This window comes from Triturus cristatus, chromosome 2_2 (assembly GCF_964204655.1).
Source record: "Triturus cristatus chromosome 2_2, aTriCri1.1, whole genome shotgun sequence".
Taxonomy (NCBI): domain Eukaryota; kingdom Metazoa; phylum Chordata; class Amphibia; order Caudata; family Salamandridae; genus Triturus; species Triturus cristatus.
In genome coordinates, this window is record NC_140582.1 from 914,915,668 (window position 1) to 914,937,753 (window position 22,086).

At 50.5% G+C, this 22,086-nt stretch overlaps 1 protein-coding gene across 1 annotated transcript in view; it reads right to left on the reverse strand.

Annotated features, from left to right (window-relative positions):
• Positions 1 to 22,086, reverse strand: part of TBC1D19 (TBC1 domain family member 19) — a 1,311,239-nt gene that overhangs the window by 172,348 nt on the left and 1,116,805 nt on the right. Inside the window, exon 17 of the mRNA XM_085643323.1 lies at positions 2,943 to 3,052. Coding sequence (XP_085499449.1) covers positions 2,943 to 3,052 — 110 coding nt within the window. The remainder of the gene's footprint in view (positions 1 to 2,942; positions 3,053 to 22,086) is intronic.

Sequence of the window (22,086 nt, forward strand, 5' to 3'; positions counted from 1 at the left end):
TATGGCTTTACGTCGCCGCCATGCGCTAGGCCAGCCAGCAGCACTAGCGCGTCATCGCGATCACTTTCGCTTTCACAGCGATCGTGATCGTGATGACTTTCGTGGCCAATGCATGTTTCCCTTGCAGCACACACCCTGGGCCATGTGTCTGACCTCTGTCACAGGCTTTCGATTCACTGGGTATTTTTCATGTGAATTACACGAAACCTTTGGGAACGTTAATCACTGACAGCACAAGCACATAATAAATAAGCATTTATTTCGTAAAGCGCTTCATATCGCAATATAGCACTCCATTGTAATGGCACTCAATTTACAGAGCTCTGACCGACGGGACGCTAAATTCGCCGGGGTTTGAACTCCTGACTTGCAGGCCCCAGTAGGTGTCAGAGGCGAGCACTGAGCTCACTGAGCCATCTGGCGGTCCATACATGTGTGTTACCACAACTTTGTGGAGGTTGTGATGTAGAACTCTCTGACACTGAGTGAAAGAGCGCTAAAATACGGCATTAAGTCTCAAAAGACGTTATTTTGTACAACACTGACTGATTGTCTAGCATAGAGTTGAACTGGAAAGTTTTGATGTGAGCACTAAACCCTCAGTGTTGAGGAATTTCTTTTAAGAGCTGAGCCCTTTTTAAGCCTGGCCTTTCAAACTGCGTTAGCTGTCACACCAGGCTATTGTTTTTATTTCTCCCAAAAATGCATTCATAATACACCTACTATATAAATGCACTTACATTTACTTGAAAGGGCTTTTGACCAGAGGATTCATCCACTAGTCCAATCGTCGATCACATTTTGCCCGCCCACCATAGAATACAGCATGGGGCAATGGGTCATGTCACTTTGCTCATTGTCTCCCTTCACTCTGAGTGAATACACAGAGCCTGTGTACTACGTTCATGTCCACCAAAACATAGTTTGTGGTGAAACACAAAAGCAAGGGCCAAACCTGGCTAGATTTCCTTAGCCCCAAGGGATGCTTGGTAATTGCCTCCCCTCCTCTGGAGAAAAGGAGAACATGCAGGCGTCTCACTCCTCTTCCAGAGCCAGTGTTATGAGTCAGACAACCCAGGTAGAGATGCTTCTATCTACAGGGTTTATTTGTAGCTGCGCGGGCCTCACCCTGATGCTAGAAAGCCGCAGACGCACAGCAACTGGTGTTTATAATGACTGATTATTAATGATATATAATCAGCACACAAATGAGTATCAAAATGATGGGAACTAGTACTGTTGTCTCAGCAGCCATAAAAACCCAAAGCATCTTCTGCAGAACACCCCTACTTATTATCTGTAATAATCAGTGTAACCTCTATCTAACTTTATAACTATATTGTTATTAGCCTCCTCGTTTCGGTATTGACGGAATAATTAGCTCCTTCCCTCACTACCTTATGTTAAGCAGTGTATTATCTCGGCATACCTCGAGGAAGCTTTCTGGATTACCGTCGTATTTTGACTCTTCGGCATTCTCCCCAAACAACCAATCTTCGTTTCTGTCCCTCCGAAATTCTTATCTCCCTTTATAGTTTATCCCCTAGTGAATGTCTATGCAAAGGGGCTATGCTGGGTGGATGTTCACTGTGCAGCTTCCTGCATCCACATCACCGCGTGAAAAATGCATCAGTTAAAGACATATCCGAGAGGCAAGCAACTGTATCAAAACATACTTCCATCTACGACCTTGCAATGTTGAGCACTATTCAAAGCCTTCCGAACAATACAACAGTTTTCTTCTTTATTGCGTTCCTGCTATTTGTGTTAATGCGACTGATGTCAGCCAATTTATGAAATAATACAGCAATCTCGTACACCCTCTTAGTTATTATCATAATTCAAAATAAAGCTTTCTAGGCCCTTAGCCTTTCACAGACACACTCTAAAGGATTTGTGCGGTCATGTTTATCATACAGTTATGCCCAATTTATATGCAACATACACATGTTATCAGAAAAAGCCCTCAACATGTGTCAAGTTCCTATCTCTTCAGTGACAAAGCTGGTTCAAAGTGTGTTTTTTAATTTTATTTATTTTGCATATTGACTTTGAATAACAGCTGAGATACTAGGAGTAGGCCAGGGTCGCGGATTAATATCTGACCTGTAAATGGCATTGAAAGTAGATTCAAAGTCTCCTCTCCACAAAGTGAGACAGCTATGGGACAAAGATCTAATTGGATAAGGAATGGGAAAAACATGCACTGTAGTACAGCTTATTTTAAGTAATGTAAGGTTTAATCTGTCTCACTTTCACTACCTCATGCCCTTTCGACTATATAAGACATACCCGGATAGCGCATCAAAATGCAGAACCATCGGGGTAAATATTTTCACGTGGTGTGGAATTGTACAGTGTTAATAGAATACTGGAGCGTGGGAGTGACGTCTCCTCGGCGAGTCACTGGAATGTTTATAGAGGTGACAATGAGACACTGTTTATTCAGTCTTATACCAAAATCCAACAAGCATTGGCATAGCCAATAGGTCTTGCTTTTGGGACCTTCTAAGTATTTAGTTATGCAACACAATATCCTTGGTGCAACAACATCAACTGTTGCGTGGCTAAACACTTATAAGGTCCCAAAGGCGAGACCTATTGGCTATGCCAATGCTTGTTCAATTTACAAGCTGATATGGCAGTTTGTACTCTCATAGGCGACATCTAAGAGTGTAAACAGATTTGTGAATCGGAGCAAAAAGTTGAAAAAGAAGAAAGATTGCTTGCATAACATAGGAAGTATGATTTTGAGAAAGTCTGAATGACTGCATTTGTTGGTATTTTAATTAAACATTGTCTAGTATCTATGCGGAAAATCTAGGAATTTAAATTCTGTTTAAGATTATTTATAAACAAAAACTAGTACAGATAAATACATGCTACAATACAGTTTTAGTACAATAAGCTGAGAAAAAAATTTCCTGTCCTCATAAACTTACAGATCGATGAGAGGAGATGGAATGCAGACGAAAGAAGAAGCGCACATACATCTCTCGGAACACCTGATACAACTTCGAAGGTTCATTGTACAGGAAACAGAGCGGGGCAACTAAACATAACAAACAGCTACATTACACTTTAAATCGGGAAGCTGGCAAAACATTTCAGAAACGACATGAATTAGTCATAAGGATGCCAAATAACACATATTTGAGGATACAGAATATGGCCTATACTGTTTAAAATACTATTATTAAAAAGGAGCTTCACTTACCTCAAAAATCTGATTTTTAATTCTTGTTTTTCGTACACGAGAACACAGAAAGCTCGATTTACAAAAATAAAAAGTCTACACAGCAGTAGACATGCAGGTAAGAATTTCTTAATGTCGTTCCATTTGTTTGATGCATAAAGTACTATGCATGCACACTGGGAAAACTAAGCAACTACAGCTATCCTGTTGCAAATTAGTCAGTTCTAACCCCTGGCATTTGCATTCTGCCTGCAGAGAACAATCTGCCTATGCCATGTTAGGATGGATGTACAATTGCACGTTTATTTTCCATTTTTAATCTTCAAGTGGAAAACTTGAAGAAATCCCTTTCTGCACTTGCCCTGAAAAATAGAATTTTGTAGGTTCTCTTTACCACACATAGGGCCTCATGTAGGTTGCTAAATACCGGTCGGTAACGGCCGAAATTCGGTAAATATCCCGTTACCGACCGGTATTTAGGCATTTGCGATGTAGGAGGCATGATTTCAGGATTCGGTAATTTACCGAATCGGTAATGGATCGGTAAAATACCGAATCGGTAAAATACAGATTCGGTAAATTACCGAATCCTGAAATCATATGTAGGGAGCACTCAAAACAGTGAATATTAAGAATTCGGTATTTACCACCAAATACAGGTTGGTGATAAATAACGAATACCTTGCAAACAGCTATAGTTTGCTGATTTAAAAGTGCCATGTGGCAGACATACATGCCCTTAGGGCATGTATGTGCGCCACATGTGCACACATGCACGAATCAGGGGTGCAACAGGGTGTCAATGTGACACCCTGCCACCCATGATAATGCCTCCCCTATTACCGAATCGGTATTTACCGAATCGGTAATAGTAACTGGCTTTCCATTCATTCCTATGGGCCTCCAGGCCCATAGGAATGAATGGGAAGGGATGCATTATTACCGATTCGGTAAGTACCGATTCATAAATACAGATATTTACCGAATCAGTAATAATTACCGATTATTTACCTACATACTATTTACCGATTCATAAATACCGAATCGGTAAAATTCGGTATTTATGAATCGGTAAATAGTATGTTACCTACATGAGGCCCTTAGTGCTGCTCATTCCATTTACTAGAAGTAGGTGCAAAGTTACAAACATCATTCCAAAAGCTCGCTTGGTGAGTGTTCACCATCACTGCAACACCAACACTCATCACCTTCTGATGGGAAGCCATGACTGTGGATACACGTCTAGTGGATATCCCACTGTCATAAGTGCAATCTACACACGGGCAAATGAGCGAATCCTGATTGTCAGCACCTGCCATTTCAAAGGAAAGAAGACCATGTTGGACAATATTCTGGGTTGTGTGCAGCTCATGGATCTACACCAAATACCACAGATTCTCCACAGGCAAATAACTTACACGAAGAAATAAAGAGAAGGCCGTTATATGCATATGCGTTGGTAGTATATTTATGTGTACAAAAATGTACACTTGCATTTTTGTATGTGAAAATGCTTTTGAATGGCGTAACCTGGAATTCTGCAAATGTTTCATATTCCAGAATGAGTGTTGGAATGCTTTTATCATCACACATGGTAGTTGTAAATGTACTCAAAATGTAGGCATTAGCTAACGGGAGCATATGTCTTGGTTTTTAGGGGAGAATTGGGTCTATCGTGGGACAAGCTAGAATAAAGAGCAGATAGACATTGTTGCAAATTCATCCTGTGTCCTGGGCACCCCCCAACGTTTTGCTGACGGGTACTGGTGGTAACTGACTCTGACTGACCCTGAGCTCTGCCTAACCAGGCACAGGGCCAGTGCTATGCTGAAAGAGACACTTAGAATACAGTGAAAACACCTACATACACTAAGGTACACTATGGGTTGGAGTACCCCTGTGATTGGCATGACCTACCCTATTAGGCCCTAGTACATAATAGGGCAGAGGGATTGAAACTACCTCTACATCTCTAGTATATAATAGGGCATGGCAGTTTAGGTTTAAATCTTTTTTATTGACATTAATAAAAGATCATCAACGGCAGCCGCTTTTACAGCCTACAACCCCTCAGGCCGGCAATTTTTCGTACTTAAGTATCAGCACATCTGAAGCCCTTCCCGGGCGCTGTTGCTAAGTCAATGTGATACACAGCATGTCGCCTACAACCCCTCGGGGCCGGCCGCGTCTGAATCTATAGGGAATCCCAGAAGCCCCTCTTGGCTATGGGTTAGGGTTGGGAAACTTCCCCGCAGTGTCCTGCCCCTTGAGGGGTATATCTCATGCCAGCGAGCCCACCAGTACATTCCTGACCGAGCGTCATCCCTTGGCTGTAAGGGCTCCGGCGGGGTGGTAGGTCCCGAAGCCAAGACCGGTCCCTGAGGACACTCTCCGTTCCCAAGTTTTTAGAAAAGGAACAAACAAAACAATGGCTATCCCCAACACCCCCCTCCCTCCCCCCCTCCCCAACTCCCCGATCCCCCGCGTCCCCCCTTCCCCCCTCCCTTGTCCAGTGCGGCCTATGCTTGATCTCCCGTGGTCCCGCGTTCCCCTCCCCAGTGCACCCCTGCTCTGGTGTGGTCAAGAAGGCGAGCCCTCCTTCCCCGGAAGCCGCAAGAGTCTAAGGTATCTCGGGCAGGTCAGTTCTCTAAATTCCGTGGCCAGAAGGGATTGGAATGGCTGCTAGATATCTTAAAACTGCTCTACCTCCCCAGCCGCCACCAATGACATCTTCTCCATTCCAAGCACATGCCATAGTCTGTGCAGCCATCCAGTGACGGTGGGGAGTGCAGGGGTTCGCCAATGTGTAAGTATGGTTTGGATGGCCGACCCTAGCGCTATTGCTATCTGCCTACCTCTGCGAGATTTTAAGGGGTACATTAGCGCGTTCGGAAGGCCCAATAGGATATAGGCGGGGAAGCGCGGCAGCTCAATGTTGAAGTGGGCGTCTACATTGTCTAACACCTCCTTCCAGTAGGCGTCCAGAAGGGGGCACTCCCACAGTATATGGGTCAGCGTTCCCACCCGCCCACAGCCCCTCCAGCAGGTGGCCTCTTTGCTACTATCTATGGCGTGTATGCGGTCCGGGGTGTAGTACCAGTAAATGGAGATTTTTGTGAGGGTTTCTGTTAGACCCGTATGATATGCTGAGTGTCTAGCTCTGTACGCCACCTGTTCCCATTCTTTATGGCTCAGGGTCCTACCAAGTTCTCTCTCCCATCTTTCCCGTCCTGGGTGGTAGAAGTGTGAAGCGGGCCTTTGGATAAATTTATAGAGATCACTTATGAGCTTGGTGTCGGATGTACGAGTCAAGAGCCAGCGCTCATAAGGGAGCAGCCGTCTATCCGCCGTTTCACGCACCTGCGTGCTCAACGCCCAGTGGCGGGCCTGCAAGTATCTCATTCTCTCCGTCTCGGGAAAGGCATAGTCTTGTCGGAAGCTCGTGAAGGGTATGACCCCTTCCGGAGCGTACAGATGGCACAAAGCCCTGCATCCCGCCGTGCGCCAGCGAGCGAACACGCCTCCCTCCATTCCTGGGGTGAAGTCCGGATTCTCCACCAAAGGCGTCAACGGGGAGGGAAATATGGTCAACCCATATGCGAGATTCGTGGCACCCCAAACCCGCAGTGGCACTCTGGTGACGAAGGATGCATAGAGGTTCGCTGGGCGGTGGGCCCTGCGTAGGAACGGCACTTCCTGCAGTGGCCTGCCCGCCACCGCTTGATCCTGAAAAAGCCAGGGCTTATCTGATTCCCACCTGCTCCATTCTACGAGATGTGCCGCTTGGAAAGACTTGCGGAGATCAGGAATGCCGAGGCCTCCGGGCTCCGGCCTCCGGCGCCAGCAGTGAGAGTGCCCTCCTCATTCTGGGTTTCTTACCCTGCCAAATAAAACGCCCCAGGTCGGACTGCATCCGCCGAAGCCACCCGGCCGGGGGCTGCAGCGGAAGCGCCAGAAACAGATAGAGCACCTGAGGCAGAATGGTCATTTTAACGGCCGCCACCCTGCCCAACAGCGAGAGAGTAGTGCGGTCCCATCTGGTCAATTCCTCCCGTATCTTCCTTCCCAACGCAGTGTAATTAGCTGCCGTCATTGCGGGCAGGGTGGGAGCCAGTTGGATCCCCAGGTAGGGCACCAGGTCCCTTGACCACACTATCGGGACTTGCCTCTGCAGGAGGGTTCTGGTCGCCGGCGCTAGGGAGATAACTTACAGGCAAATAACTTACACGAGAAAGTGCCACGGCCACGGACCACGGACTTCCCCATATTCATCTTAAATCCCGCCACCGTCGCAAAAGCGGTCAATTCCTCAATACAAACCGGCAGGGCTGTAAGAGGATCTTCCAAGGAGAAGATCACATCATCCGCATATAAGCTAACTGCATGGAAAAACCCGCCCATTTTCACTCCCGTCACCGCCGGATTGTTCCTAATGCGCTGTGCGAATGGTTCCATGTATAAGGCGAAAAGTAAAGGTGACAGCGGGCACTCCTGCCTCGTACCCCTTTCAATAGCAAAACTCCCAGAGCTGCATCCATTTACCCTCACCACCGCGGTAGGGGCTCTGTAGCAATTGAAAATCATGGTGCGAAATTTGTCCCCTATCCCCACCTCTTCCAGCACCCGCTCCAGGTATAGCCAGTGCACTCGGTCAAACGCTTTTTCGGCGTCCACTGCCATCAACATTCTCTCTCCCCGGATACGTGACGCCTTCTCAATGATGTGTGTAATCCGCTTGGTGTTATCCACCGTTTGTCGTCCCGGCACGAAGCCCGCCTGATCTGGGTCTATAAGTCCCGGTAAGAGGGGAGCCAGGCGAGCTGCTAGGATCCCAGTGTAGAGTTTGAGGTCGACATTCAAGAGAGATATCAGCCTGTAAGAGCCGCATTGCGATCTGTCCTTCCCTGGTTTAGGGATGACCGTCAGGGACGCATGCAGCAGCTCCGGCGGTATGGCCCCCTGCTCCGCGAAAGTGTTAAAAAGGCGCGTGAGTATCGGCGCGAGTGTTGCGCAGAACGTTTTATAGAAGAGGGAGGTGTAGCCATCCGGTCCCGGGGATTTACCATGTTTAAGATTGGCAATGGCCGAGATGACCTCCTCTACCCGTATCTCCCTGTCCAGACCCTCCGCCTGTAGGGGTGTCAATGATGGCAGAGAGACCGAGTCTAGGTACCTTTGCGTTGCTAGTGCATCTGGGGGTTCCCCAGCGTACAGGTCAGCATAGTACTTGCGGAAGCGTTCTGCAATAAGGGCGTCCTCCGTAACCGCTGCCCCCGTGGAGTCCGTGATCGTCTTCACCAGGTGTTTCTGTCTCGCTACTCGGAGCCTGCTCGCCAACAATCGGCCGCATCTGTCCCCCCCAGTATAATAGGCGTGCCTGAGCCGGAGCGCCGCGTATTCTGCGCGATCCATATCTAAAGCCACCAGGGTCTTTCTGGTTCCCTGGAGTTGCCGCCAAATCTGGGGGGCCCCCGTCCGGCGGTGTATGTGCTCCAGTTCCTGGACCCTCTGTGTGAGCTCCTCCCTTTTACACCGTCGTTGTGCGTTATCCACCGCTGAGAGTGCGATAAATTCCCCTCGGAGCACCGCCTTCAGAGCGGCCCACTGGGTAGCCCTGGAGGTCGCCGGGTTCTCGTTATGGGATTGGTATTCCTGAATCTTAGCCGTCACCTGTTTGATGACTTCCTTTCTGTGCAGTAAGGAGTCCCGGAGACGCCACACCCGTGGGGCACGGGAGGCCGGCGGTAATGAAAAAGTAGCCGTCACTGGAGCGTGGTCCGACATGGAGATCACTCCTATGTCTGCTGCTGCGGCGAGGGCGCAGACAGGCCCGGTGACCAGAAAGTGGTCTAGCCGTGCATACGTTTTATGTGCGTGTGAGTAATAGGAATAGTCCCTTTCCCCAGGGTGTAGGCAACGCCAAAGGTCAAGCAGGTTCATGTCTGCCAGCTGAGCCTTGCACCCCGCCGAGAACTCCCCCGCCTGCGGTGAACGTTGGGCGGATCGATCAAGTGTCGAGTCAAATACTAAATTGAAGTCTCCTCCTATGATGAGGTGCCTGTCCTGGGTAGCTGCTACCTCCCCAGCGCCGAGCTAAGAAAGTATTCTTGCCGCTCGTTCGGACTGTATACCGACCCTATCGTGAAGGCGAGACCAGCACCCTGAATCTATAGACCAGGAGTCTGCCTTTCTGCTCTGCTTGTTTGTGAAGAACCTCTCCCCGAAAGCGCCGAGCCACCAGGATCGCCACCCCTGCTGTTTTGGTGGTACAGGAGGAAAAGAACTGTGTGGGGAATGAGGGAGAGCGCAGCCTGGCCCAGTCTCGAGGTAGAAGGTGCGTTTCTTGGAGCAGACAAATATCCGCCTGAGTGTTTTCTAACAGGGAAAGTACCGCACGCCGTTTAGTCGAATTGTTAAGGCCCCGCACATTAAGCGTGACTATTTTAAGGGTTGTGGGTGTCATGTGAAGAGATAGTGGTGCTCGCGCTGACCCTTCGAGGACCCATATACCATATCAGTGGTGTGGTAGTCTAAACCATAATGCCGGTCCCGCACTGGACAATGCCCCCCCCTTCCCCGAACCCCCTGCCTCCTGTTCCCCTCCCTGTAAGATCTCCCTCCCTCCCGTTCCCTTCCCAACCTCAACAAAAACTCCCTCCCCCTCCCAGTCTCTAGTTTACCCCGTGGCGAAGAGCCCCCATCCCCAAGACCCTCCCCTCCCGTACATCTCTCCCCCACTCCCACACCTGAGTCCTCATTGTCCAATCCCGGTTCCCTAGGGAACAAGTCTTTGGTAAATCCCTCCACTGGACGTTCAGCCTCCGTTCTCCCCCCGCCCACCCCCCCGCCCCCAAACCTGCGAGTTAAAGTGAGCTGTAGTGTTCTCCCCCCAGAGTGTTCCTACGCCGTCAGCGCACTGTCGCTGGGGCCCGTGTTCTCGGCCACCTCCATTACTGCATCGGCCATGCTAGCCCTGATGGTGGGCGAGTCCGGCCGCGCCGGTCGATCCCTGGAGCGCCGCCCGGCCACGTGCCGCCATCCGTCCCCTCCAGGGCGCCCCCGGCGCTGCGAAGCCGAGTCGTCCTCCACTGCTGTGATGCCCAGGACCCCGCACGTTTCCTGCAGGGAGCGTAGTTGGTGCAAGGTTCCATTCCAGCGGAAGATAAGTCTGAAGGGATGGCCCCAGGCATAGGGTGTTCCCCGTTCTCTCAGGAAATCTGTGGCTATTTTGAATGCTTTCCGTTTCTGGAGCGTGATAGCTGAGAAATCCTGATATAGCGCCACTGGATGCCCCCAAAAGGTCAGGGGTTGCCGCTTCCTTGCTTCTGTCATGATACGTTCTTTGAGTGGGTAGTCCGGGAGGTAAGCCAGAATGTCTGGGGGCGGCATCGATGCCCTCTGTTGCGCCCCCACTCTATGCGCCCTGTCTATTCGAATGGAGAATTCCTCTGGCTCCCCCAACACCTCTCTGAACAGATCTCTCAGGTAGCCTGCTACGTCCGATCCCTCCTCCGCCGACGGTACACCACGAACCCGTACTTTATTCCGCCGAGACCTGTTTTCTAGGTCCTCGGCATGTGCCTGGAGATCAATCTGTTGGTCCCTGAGTCGCAACACCTCCTGTTGTAGCTGCTTGAACTCCTCATCTCTCCTTTGCCCTGCATCTTCCACTGTGGCTACTCGTTCACCCAGGCCGTCCACGTCTCGGCGGATCTCCCGCACTTCACTGGCCACTTCTTTCTTCAGGGCTTGGAAGTCCTCCCTCAGAGAGCCAAAGAGGGACTCCATAAAGGACCTGGTGATCGGGGCCTCCCTGTCGTCGGGTTCCGGAGCACCGCCGGAGGCATGGGGCGACTGCTGCCCCCTCTCCGCTCTTTGCGGCTGTCGACCCAGTAGTTCGGGGAGAGTGCCTTTCCGTCCGCCTCTGCTGCCCGCCATGCTCACGGGGCGGGGACATGACCCGCGGCCGCCGTGCCGCCGGTCCTCTGCCGGGGTCGGCTCCAAGACCCCGCACCTCCGCGTCCCCCTCACTGGGCCGTGCCTCCCACTGCCTCGTGGCCTTCTCCGCCTTCCCGCAGTAACGCTCCTCCTTAAGCCCTCCAGCCGCCGGGGCTCTATGAGTGGGGCACCAGATGTCGACCAGCGTCAGTCAGGCGTCTACTTCTCCAGCCTGCGCTCAGCAGAGCCCAACCGTGACCGGGGCTGTGTGCCCTGCACCGTCCACCCTCCACTGGCCCTGCTCCGGCTCTCTGTCGGGCCCCGACCCCGGGCCCGCTCCGGTCGCTGTGTCGCCTCCTCACCTCCAGGTCCCCCGGTCCGCGAGCCGCTGCTCCTCCCGGCGTTCTTCCTTGGCCTCAACCGCACCCCCGCCCCGCCCCGCTCTGCTAGTACTGGTGGGGGAAGGGGGCCGATCTGCCCCGCACCTCTTCTGAAAATCCGCCGTCCGGATCAGCTCGTGATCCCAGCGCAGTCGGGCGCGCAGCAGTCCGCCGTAGAACCTGCCCCTCCTGGTGCTCTGTGGCGCGGCCCTTCTCCGGCCGCCTCTGTCGCAATTGGGCTTCCCCCCGGTGTGTCAACGCGCCGGTGCCGATCCGCTCAGCCGGTCCGGAGATCCCTCTCTCACTCCAAGATTCCGCAGCGGTCCAGGGACCCCGTGCACAAGTCCGGGCCCCACGTGCAGTAGGCCCTCGTGGCCAGTCGTAGGGAGGGTGCAGGCGCTCTGGGGCCGAGCCGCTCCTCTGCTTTCCACCAGTGTCGCGGTCACTCCGCTCAGTCCCCCACCGTCCTGTGCTGACGAGCGCCGGACCTCGCCCCCACCACACAGAAGGACGCCTCGCCGGGCCTGGGCACTCGCGTACTCACGCATCCGGGCCCGCCCTCACATACTCCGGCCTGGCACTCCGCCTCCTCCCGGCGTGTCCTGCCCGCTGGTCCGGAGGGCGCCGTTAGCGCGTTTTGAGTGCTCCGGGCTACCAAGTCGCCTCCGGTAGTGCTCCGCCGGCCTCGCTGCTACTTCTCCCGCAGAGCTGGGGGGAGAATCTGCGCCAGAACCAGGTCCAGGGGCTCAGAGGAGCGGGAGCCGGTCGAGGAGACGTCCGCTCACCTCGCCATCTTGGCCACGCCCCGGGCATGGCAGTTTAGAGGCCAGCAGCCCTTTCTGCACTTGTGTGTGTGCACTGCTGAAGCCTGAGGTCAGTTTAAAAGCAGACCTGTGTTGCAGGACTGCTTTTAAAAAGTAAATTGTGCCCAAATTCGACTTTGGTATTTGGGGCACTTAAAAATGAATAACCTACAATGTTTGGGCATATTAGGTACCCCCTGGGTCTCCTCTAGGTGTCCCAGGGGTGGGAGGTCAGGTATTTATAAGGAGGCCCCTTAAAAAATGAGTCTTACATGCCCTGGGGTAAGTGAAATTGACCATTTCACTCCCCACATTGTGATAAAGTGCTGCACAAAATCGACTTTGGTGGTAGGAGCACTGTGGAGGGAGGATCTGAAATAATTTTACATATTCAGAACCCCTAAAGTCTCCCCTAGGTGTTCCAGGGGTGGGAGTCCTGTATATATAGGCAGAGTACTTACAAAATATGTTTTATTAGCCCTGGTGCTGGGAAAATGGCCCAAGTCAGTTTTCCCATTGCAAATTCCATGACACATCGGTTTACATGGCAAGAAGTTATTACTAATATATCCTGCTGGTAGAATGATAAAATAGCATTCAAAGACTTCCCAGAATGGTATTGACAAATCCAACAATATGATACTGTTGAATTTCTCCTAAAATGTACAGACAAGAAGTTTCTTGTCTATAAGCCCAGATTCAGCCTTTGACTGGTCTGTCCTGATTGGTCGGAGTTAAGTGGATTAGCCTGGCTCCTTTGAAGAGGTGATAAAGAGCCCCTGTGGTTAACCAGCTCTGCTGGGAGGGCAGTGTTCTATTACACAGGAATGCCAGAGCAGGGGGAGTAGTCCTAAACAATGGACTTCAATGGAATGGGTAGACATCAGTGTCATTTACAACTCCACTCTTTTGAACCCAGCCAGATGCTAGGCTTAAGGAAGGAATGAACAGATGCAAGGGGGAGAGACTATGGAGATTAGCAATCCTACAGGTGTGTTTAGCCAGCTCTTCTCACCCTGCTGGAAAATCAGCCATGATGAATTTGGAAGAATTGGTGCACTATGGGACAAAATAGTGCCACGCTCTGAAGGATGTGGCCATATCTTGGGGCGTTACCCTGCCCCCATTGGACAGGAGAGCCCTCCTGCTTGACCCAGAGAACTTGGAATAAGTATCTGAGAGAGGCAAAGCCTCTCAGTTCCACTGCATTAAACCTAAGAGAGCAAGAAGGGCCATGCTGAGGGGTTTGATGTGCAATAGCTAAGGCCTGCACTGTGAAGATTGCACCTTCTGCACCATCTAGATCTACAGCCTTGTGGCCTACCTTGATGTAAAAGGACTAAAGAGTGGACTCCCTGCAAGCTACAGGTTAACAGAGCTCACCCAGAACATCACCACCAAGAAAACTCAACCTGGAGCACTAACAGCGGATTTGTAAGGGTTTTGTCCAAGTGGATTGTGGGAACTGAAGTCCTCAACTTTCAAGGACCATCTATGAGCTTCCAGACCATTGGAGTAAGTTTGAGACACTTTGGGACCCTTTGGGAACTTCAAGAAGAAGTTCCAGACGTTTGGAGCAACTTTGGGAAAAAGCTCCATAACTGGACTGACTCAATCTGTCCTGTCCTGCCTTCAACCGCGAGTCGGCCTCCTGTCCAGGTTCGTCCAGCTGAAAAGCTCTGTAGGTCTAACTTCCAGAGTTTGACCGGGAGTAGGCAAAATCCAAGGCCGGCGAACCCTCACTAAATCCTGGCTGGTAAAGAGCATTGAGGAACCCCACAGGATTAAGCTCCATAAAAGTTTCTAAGTCAGATATACATTTGCCCCTACTAATAATCCACTTTCCAACAGACATTTTGACCTGCCATGAGACAAATACTCCATTTTGTAACAGTGGCCTGTACCTATAGAACCTAGGATATATGCTGAACAAAAATAAATTGGGTTAGCACAGATTACAGGATACTAAATTCCTGGTATGGATACTAAATTCCTGGTATTTGGGATTACAGAAGATCTATGCTCAGCAGTGACACCTTCTATATTTTTCATTTACTCTTCGTGTGTCAAGGGCATGTTTAATACATAAAACCTTGGTTTGAAACAGAGATTGCTTCCTTTAAAAAAACATAAAAAATATATGCAATGGAAATACTACATTCTATATTCACAAACCATGGAACTGTGGGGAAAATGGAGAACACAAGTACAATAAGGTTTTTCATGTTTCCCTGTTTAGGCATCCTATTGGGAAGAGATTCAAAATTTTACACAGATAGCACTGTGAACCACACTTAACCTTCAAGATGGACTGAATGATTAGTACTACATTTTGCTTTGACTTTGAAAAATCACAGCTGATAAGCCCCTGATGTAGGTTATGGAGCCCTGACTTTGTCCATTGGCTTATTATCGTAGATAGGTTTTAGAGCTGTCAGTCTTAGGATGGTCTTCTCCCAAACTGCACTCTCCTACTTTTCTGAATTCTTTTTGTTGGCCTTGGGACTCTGGGCACGCTATTACTGCTAACCAGAGCTAAAGTGCTTGTGTTCACTCCCCATGTTGAAATTGGCTTAGACCATAGTTGCCATTGCAGCCTGGGTGTCTTATTACATTGAATAAGTGCTAACATTTTATTAGGAGCAGGTAAGAAATTCATGTTTGGTGTAAATTGTAATTTAAAATCCTCTTTAATGGTAAAGTCATATGTTAAGTCATAATTTCAAAAATGCCACTTTTAGAAAGTTGCAAAAAGAACAATTGATGGACAGGATGATGAGCAATGTCAAACATTAACCCCAAGTACAGAGATCTGGACCTAAATCCATTGTTTGTTTGTTCACCATGCCATTCCAGTTTGGACCCAGCCATATGCAAATCAGCCTTGACCCTACTCCTCATGGGAACAGTCTAGCTTGAACTGCCAGGCCAGGTCCTCCCTGGACCAGAAACAAGCAGTATCACCACTCATCAGTCAGGCTAGATTGTTCAGCCTTCCGAAAGTTGGCATTTTCCTACCCTAACAATATTTGCTGCCTGCAGCCTGTTCCTTGATCAGATGACTGGGTGTAGTTGGCAGCTGTACTTTGTATATTACTCCCAGACAGCCACACAATAGAGTGATTAGGTGTACCTGGGTGGGTCATCATTGGCAGGCTGTAGGCTGGGGTGGAGCTGGGCACACCCCCACTTACAAGTCAACAGGCTGTGCCTTGCCTTTACACAAAGGAGTTCACACTAGCCCATTGTGCCTGCAGCAAGGCTGGAGCCATGGTAGGGAAACAGTAAATTCCAACTACTTCAAGGGGAATCTCTAGCAATGTCTCCTACTTCAAAGACGGCACAAGGTATAAAAATAGGACCCTCAGACCCACTCTTCCTCTCACTTTCTGGACCTGTAGAATGACTCTCAGAGCACTGCCTGCTGCTGTGGCTGCTGTGTACTTCAAAGGACTTATTTTCTGCACCTGGGAGGACCAGTGGCATAACACAGGCCCCCGCAGCCCCTGCCGTGCGGGGAGGGCCCCAAAGCACAATACTCTGGCCGGAGAGCTCCTAATTGAGCCCAGAGAGGGCCCCTCTATGAACATTGCAGGGGGCCCCCTCAAGTTTCGTTACGCCAGTGGGGAGGACTGCTCTGCTGCCTGAAGCTTGCCTTGAACCCTCAGAGGCCTGCCCAGTTGCCTGATCCCTGTTTCACTTCTTGAACCCAGGATTACAAGAGTGACTCCAAGGACTAGTTAGATGGCCTCCTAATCAGGAGCCTCAGGGACAGAAAAGGCTCCAACCATCTTGAACTTGCACCTGGACCCAGCCTGATTAAGTCCTGACTTTCCAAGTGGTGCATCTCCAGTCCTGGAACCTTGGAAGTGGTGCTAACAGTGCCCAGGTAGCTAAAATTCAAAGAGGAGACTGGGAACTACATGGTCATTGATCTGCTCAAGGTGCATTGCAGGTCTGCCTGACTTCGCGGCAGCTCCCGCTTCTTTCTTCTTAGCAAAAGCAAATCCTGTTCAGTGGCTCCTTCGAGAAGGAGTATTCAGCCTCGTGAAGCACTCATCTTCTACAACCTGCAGCTTTGTTCTGCTGGACATTTTTTACTTCCAAAAATGAGACTACGTCCAAACGTAGTAATCTTCAATAAGACTTAGTCCAGCGGCTCCCCGATGACACCGCCTGCAGCCTTGCCCCGCTAAACTTTACCTTCTTAGACATTTATCCACAAAATATCTTCTAAGTCTGAAGCTAAGTGCAGATCGGACCCAATCCACTTCTTGTATTCTCTGTCGGCAATAACTTTTGACTTTGCCAAGTCAACGCAACTGGATGTCTGCGTTAGGCACTTTTAACTTTTAGGGGCTAGTTTTCACCATAAACATTCAAAATTCATAACCCTGGTTATACTAATTGGACTTTTGTTATTTTAGAGCCAAATCATTTGGTTAAATGTACTCTATATTTCTAAGTTGGTGTTGGATTTTACTTGTGTTGTGTTTTCACTTTATTACTGTTTGTGTGCTGCATAAATACTTTATACATTGCCTCCAAGTTACGCCTTACTGCTTTGTGCCAAGCTACCAGAGAGCACAGGTTAATTTGGTGCATTAAGTGGTTCAGATTGTGGCTGTTGCGTGATCAGGGTTTCACCTCCACTCAGCCAACAACCCAATTTCTCACAATAGGGATCCTATGCTGGGTTCTACTATTGTACATTATAAGAGATACAATCTCTTGGTTGATACAGCGTTAGCAATGCTACCTCTAAAAAAGGTTAGTTCCAAGTGACATAGGCCTTCACACCTTGGTATGCGCCACTTTTAACATTCACCAAGGGTGGCTGCAAGCAATTGGAAAGAGTATGGCGTTGAGACTACTATTCTCCCAAAGTGGAGCTAAAATGGCCTTGAAGGACTAGAGACATATTATTTTCTTAGTGAAATCTGTTTATGACTAGGGGTGGGCGGAATTCGCGTAATCGCGTTACGCAAATCTCCGCGAAACGGCAAAAAATCTCCGCGAACACGCAGAAATTCCGCGAACACGCGGAATTGCTTGTTCGCGATACTTTTTTCCTGTTCGCGATCGCTGTTTGCGTGCTCGGGGTGAAATATCTCGCGAACACGCATATTGAGAACGCAAACAAGCAAAAAATTTCGCGAAGTCGCGGAACGCAAATTTTTGGGCAATTTCGTGTTCTCCGCGGAACGCGAAATTACCCAAATTCCGCAAATTCCGCGAACGGAATTTACCGCCCAGGCCTATTTATGACACTATCATAGCAGCTGAAAATGCTGCAAAGGACATTTTCATAATAGTCTAGTCCTTATCATCCCAGAAACGTGCTTCATCGGCTGCTGAACATTTGCAGATAAGCTGGCAGATAAGTTCTTTGAGGATAACAATATTAACATCTGTAATTCACTGGGACCTCTCACACAAACCTTGTTGCCAGACACTAATTACTTGAATAGTTGCCCCAAGCTGTCAGTGAGTCCTGATCTCTGCTTTGTTGATGCTGCCAGACACATCCCTACTTCCTGGTGGGGTGGTGTTGGACTTGGCCCTTCTGGCAGGTTCACCCCTGAACTTTTTTTGCTTTTTACTGGTGACTTGGTGTGGTGATTTTTTGGTTTCTACGCACTTTCCCTGTGTCCCAGGGTAAAGTGCGTGCGCGCTCTGAGTGCATGTGGTGAGATAGGCCTGCCCTCCCATAGGAATGCATGGGGAATGTATGTGTCCCTAGTAGTTCCTGATGCGTGGGGTGTGCAGGCCCGAGTTTGGTATGTGCGGACTCGTGGGAGTGAATGCTGCGCGATGATGTGTGCGGCGTGCATGTACCTAGTGTGGAAGTGCCACTTCTAGAAGTGGGCACTTCTGTGTGCAGTGTGTCTGTCGCGTGATTGGCTGGTCATATCATGTGACGGGCTAGGGATTCCCCAGAGTCAGGATGAGTCACCCAGTGGTGAATGGGGAGATCAGCAGCTAGATGGGTGGGAGGAGTACACCTGGGTCCTGAATAGGACAGGGTTTTCCACACACAATGCTGGCCCGCCCCCTGTGGTGCGACTGACGACCCTAGCCCTGCCAGTGAATAGAGTGAGGGGCTGAGCACATCAAAGGTGCTCCCCAACCAGCTGCGACTGGTTTTCCCCCTCACCCTGAACCCAGAACAAAGGGTTTTGCTGTATAAAAATGGGGTTGTGTCCCCACAAAAACTGTTCTCTGCCAGGATCTTACCTGAGGGGGGCTGCTGCTGCTGCTGGACCAGAGGACCGCCACTTGGACTACCTCCCTGCCTGGAGGCCCAGTGAGCTGGCTCTGGGTCCAGCCTTGCCCCCCACCCCTGCCCTGCTGCATGCAGGGAAGAACTTTGCTGGACTTGGCTTGGATCCTACTCTAGGCGCTGGGAGCGCTGTATTTTCCCCCTAGGGCGCCTTTCATTCACTTATAGCGCCAGAAGCGCTTTAATTGGGGCCAGCAGCGCAGCGCTGCGATTATCAGCGAGGGAACCCCGACGTAGGGATTCCCTGCTATTGTGCTATATTCGAAGCGGGTGCCCACCCCGCATTGTGTGCTTGTTGACGGGTGCCCACCCCGCTTATTGAAGTATTCCTACGGCGGGTGCCCACCCCGCCGTGTACTGCATATCGAGGGAGCCCACCCCTCTTATCCCCGGAGAAATCACTGCGGCGGCCCGGTTCTCAAACCGGAAGTCAGGCAACGGCTCGTAGGACGGGGGCGGAGCCTCGGCCTGCAACGGAAGTCCAGGCGGGAGCCCACTCCGCACTGGACGGCTTCCTGGAGGAGCGAGAGGAGGCTGCCGGGGAAGAGAGAGGGAGCCCCCGAGGAGCGGGAGCTCTCTAGTGCCGGCCGCCCTGACCCCGGCGCGTCCAGTGAGCCTGGAGCCTCGGAGGCTCCACGAGAAGCGTCGCCGGAGTCCCGGTGAGTGAGGCTCTGAGTGTGGGGGTGATTTTAGTGGCAAGGGCCCCAGAGAGGGGGTCCCCACCTCCTCTGCAGCGCCCCGTGCTTGTCCTGCTGCTCGGCCCGCCGGGGCCACTCTAAACGGCAGGAGCATTACCATCGAGAGCCTTGGTTGGTTCGGAGCCGCGCTCGGCTCTACAACGCTTACGGGGGCATTTCTGTTGGTACTCAGAGCGGCCCCGGAAGGCAGCGGGCCGCTCCAACGTTACGGGGCATTATTCCTGGCGATTTCTCGAGTCCCTGATCGGGACTCCAACGAGGAGGGCAATCGTTGTTCTAGAGCGCTAGAACGCTCTAGGGGGCACATCATTGAAATGAGCCTAGAAGGTGCCCAAATAGGCACATTATTTATTTTAGAGCCCAGGAGATGCTCCACGTGAGTGCTGCAGATTTGTGTTTAACAAGGCACAGTAGTGCCACAGCATCTCTCCAGTTGCCCAGCACTTAGTGGGCAACTGCTACGTGTAGGTTGTGCTTTGTGCGCACTGGTTGGCGCAACCTGCGCCGGCGCGCCCTGACTTTTCTGGACGCAGGGCGTCCTTGCCCCTACTAGGCCAGTTGGCCCAGGGACTGCCACAGATAGTGGCTAATGTGAGTTTTTGTGCCATTGTACCTTTCCTGCACCTCTGAATGTGGTTATGCGTCATGTGCTTTGCTTTACACCTCTGAATGTTATGCATCATGTGTTTATGTGCTTAGACCCCTACAGGTATTGTGATACTTAGGTGGTTGTTTTCTCCCTAGTACAGGTGGTGCTAGTGAGGTCCTGATTCCCTGCGCAATATTTTCCTAAGGTGGTTAGGGTTGCGTAGGTGGTACTTACCTGATACCAGTAGTTACTGGTTGTGTGCTACATATGTTATTTTGTACTACAGTATTATTCCTATGTTCTAAAAAGTGCTAATTCCTGACAGTGGTCCAGGTGGCCCTGTCCCCTGTATATATAATCCCTTGTAAATTCTGCCCGTGCCTGTTGGCACATTGTAGAGTGTGTGTTTTTATCTAATGTGTTGTGTATAATACAAAGGCTATTTTTATAGAATACCTTGTGTGGAGTTTCCTTTGTGGTGGGCCTTGGGTGTTGTTGCTGGGTGCGCGCGCAAACGCTTTACACATCGCCTCAGGGATAAGCCTGTCTGCTCGTGCCAAGCTACCAAGGGGGTGAGCAGGGGTTATCTTTGGCGTGTAACTTCCTTGCCCTGACTAGAGTGGTGGTTTCTGCCTGACTTTGGCGCAAGCCTTAGCCAACCAGAAATCGCCATTTCTAACATTGGTGATCAGCGGTGGGATTTGGACTTGCGTTTGCGCTGTACCGCAGCGGCAACTGGCCGCACTACAAAACTCTGCATTTAGATAAATCACATGGTATAGGGATTATTGTTCTAAGTTTGTTTTTAATTGTCATTTCTTTGGAAATGTGGTTTTGTGCACTGTGAGTTAGGTGTCCCTAGCTCGGGAGGGTAGATCATCCCCCTTAGTGCATTGTGTTTCTGGATTCACCAGAGGGTGGGATCCAGTGGTGGCAGCGTAATAGTGTCCAGTACATTTGTCCCCCGCCCTGCGCCCAGAGTTGGTACCTGTGTCACGTGGTGGTCAGGTTGAGGAATCAGGGGTGGTAGAAACTGCCTTACCAGTCCGAGGGGAGGGTTGGGTGTGGATGAGTGGTGTGTGGCACTAGGCAAGTGAGTGTGAGTTCTCTGGGATAGAGAGCTTGCTGAATCGTTTGCGAATTGTGTACTCCTGTGTTAAGCTCAGACCCCTAGGTTCCCTGTGTGATCTTTTCTCAAGAACGTCCGCCAAAATGGAGCCAGCTTTTGATTTCGGTGATCTATTTGGGTACAGTATGTTGGAGTTGGTAAGGTTCTGTGAAGAGAGAGACATAGGGGTGGATGAGTCAGACTCTCAGTCCGAACTTAGAAGCAGCCTGATCCTATGGCAAAAGGGTCAATGGGGTCTTGAGCGCAGTAGGATTAGGGCCCGGGCCTCACACCAGGAGGGTGGTGGGTCTGTAGGGAGCCCTGAAGATTTAGAAGAGGAGGAAGAAAGTAACCTGACAGGGACACCAGTAGATAGTGGAGACCCCATAGATAGGGAGTCCCTTGCTGGGTCCAGTGCCAGGAGCAGCACCCCATCCCTTCCCCTGTCCCCAGAGGAGTGGGTAGATAGGAGGGAAGAAAGGGAGCATCAGCTGGCCATGGAGAAGCTCAGGATAGAGCATGCCAAGCTGGAGACCGAGAGGGTCTTAGCTCAGAAACAGATGGCGGAGGCTGAGCGGGCCTTTGCCACAGAGAAATTAGCTCTGGAGGGTAAGTTGTCCCCTGAGCGCAGTTGTAGTTGTCTGGGCTTCCCAGGGAGGGTTGAGTCCAGTGGTGACAGCGAGATAAAGTCCAGTGCAGGAAGTCCCATTCCCAGTTTACCCAGTCTGGTACCTGTTTCCCAAGAAGAGGAGTATAGGTTGAAATTCAGGGGCAGTAGGAAGCTGTCTCACCAGTCTTGGGACACGTTTGTGGGTGAATGCGAGGATGCACTGGATGATTGGGTAAGAGTAAACACGAAACGGGATTTTGAGGGACTGTATGCTCTGGTTATCAAAGAGCAGCTACTCAGTAGTTTTTACCCCGGGTTGCGCCAACACCTGTTGGGATATTACGATTTGGATGCTTGGGACCTTGCAAAAAGAGCAGACCGATGGGAAGGGGTCCCAAGTTCTGATGAGGAATGGGAGAGTGATTCCAACAGTAGTGGTTCAGAGATCCTCCAGCCCAGCGTGGTGGAGGAGGCTCAGTGT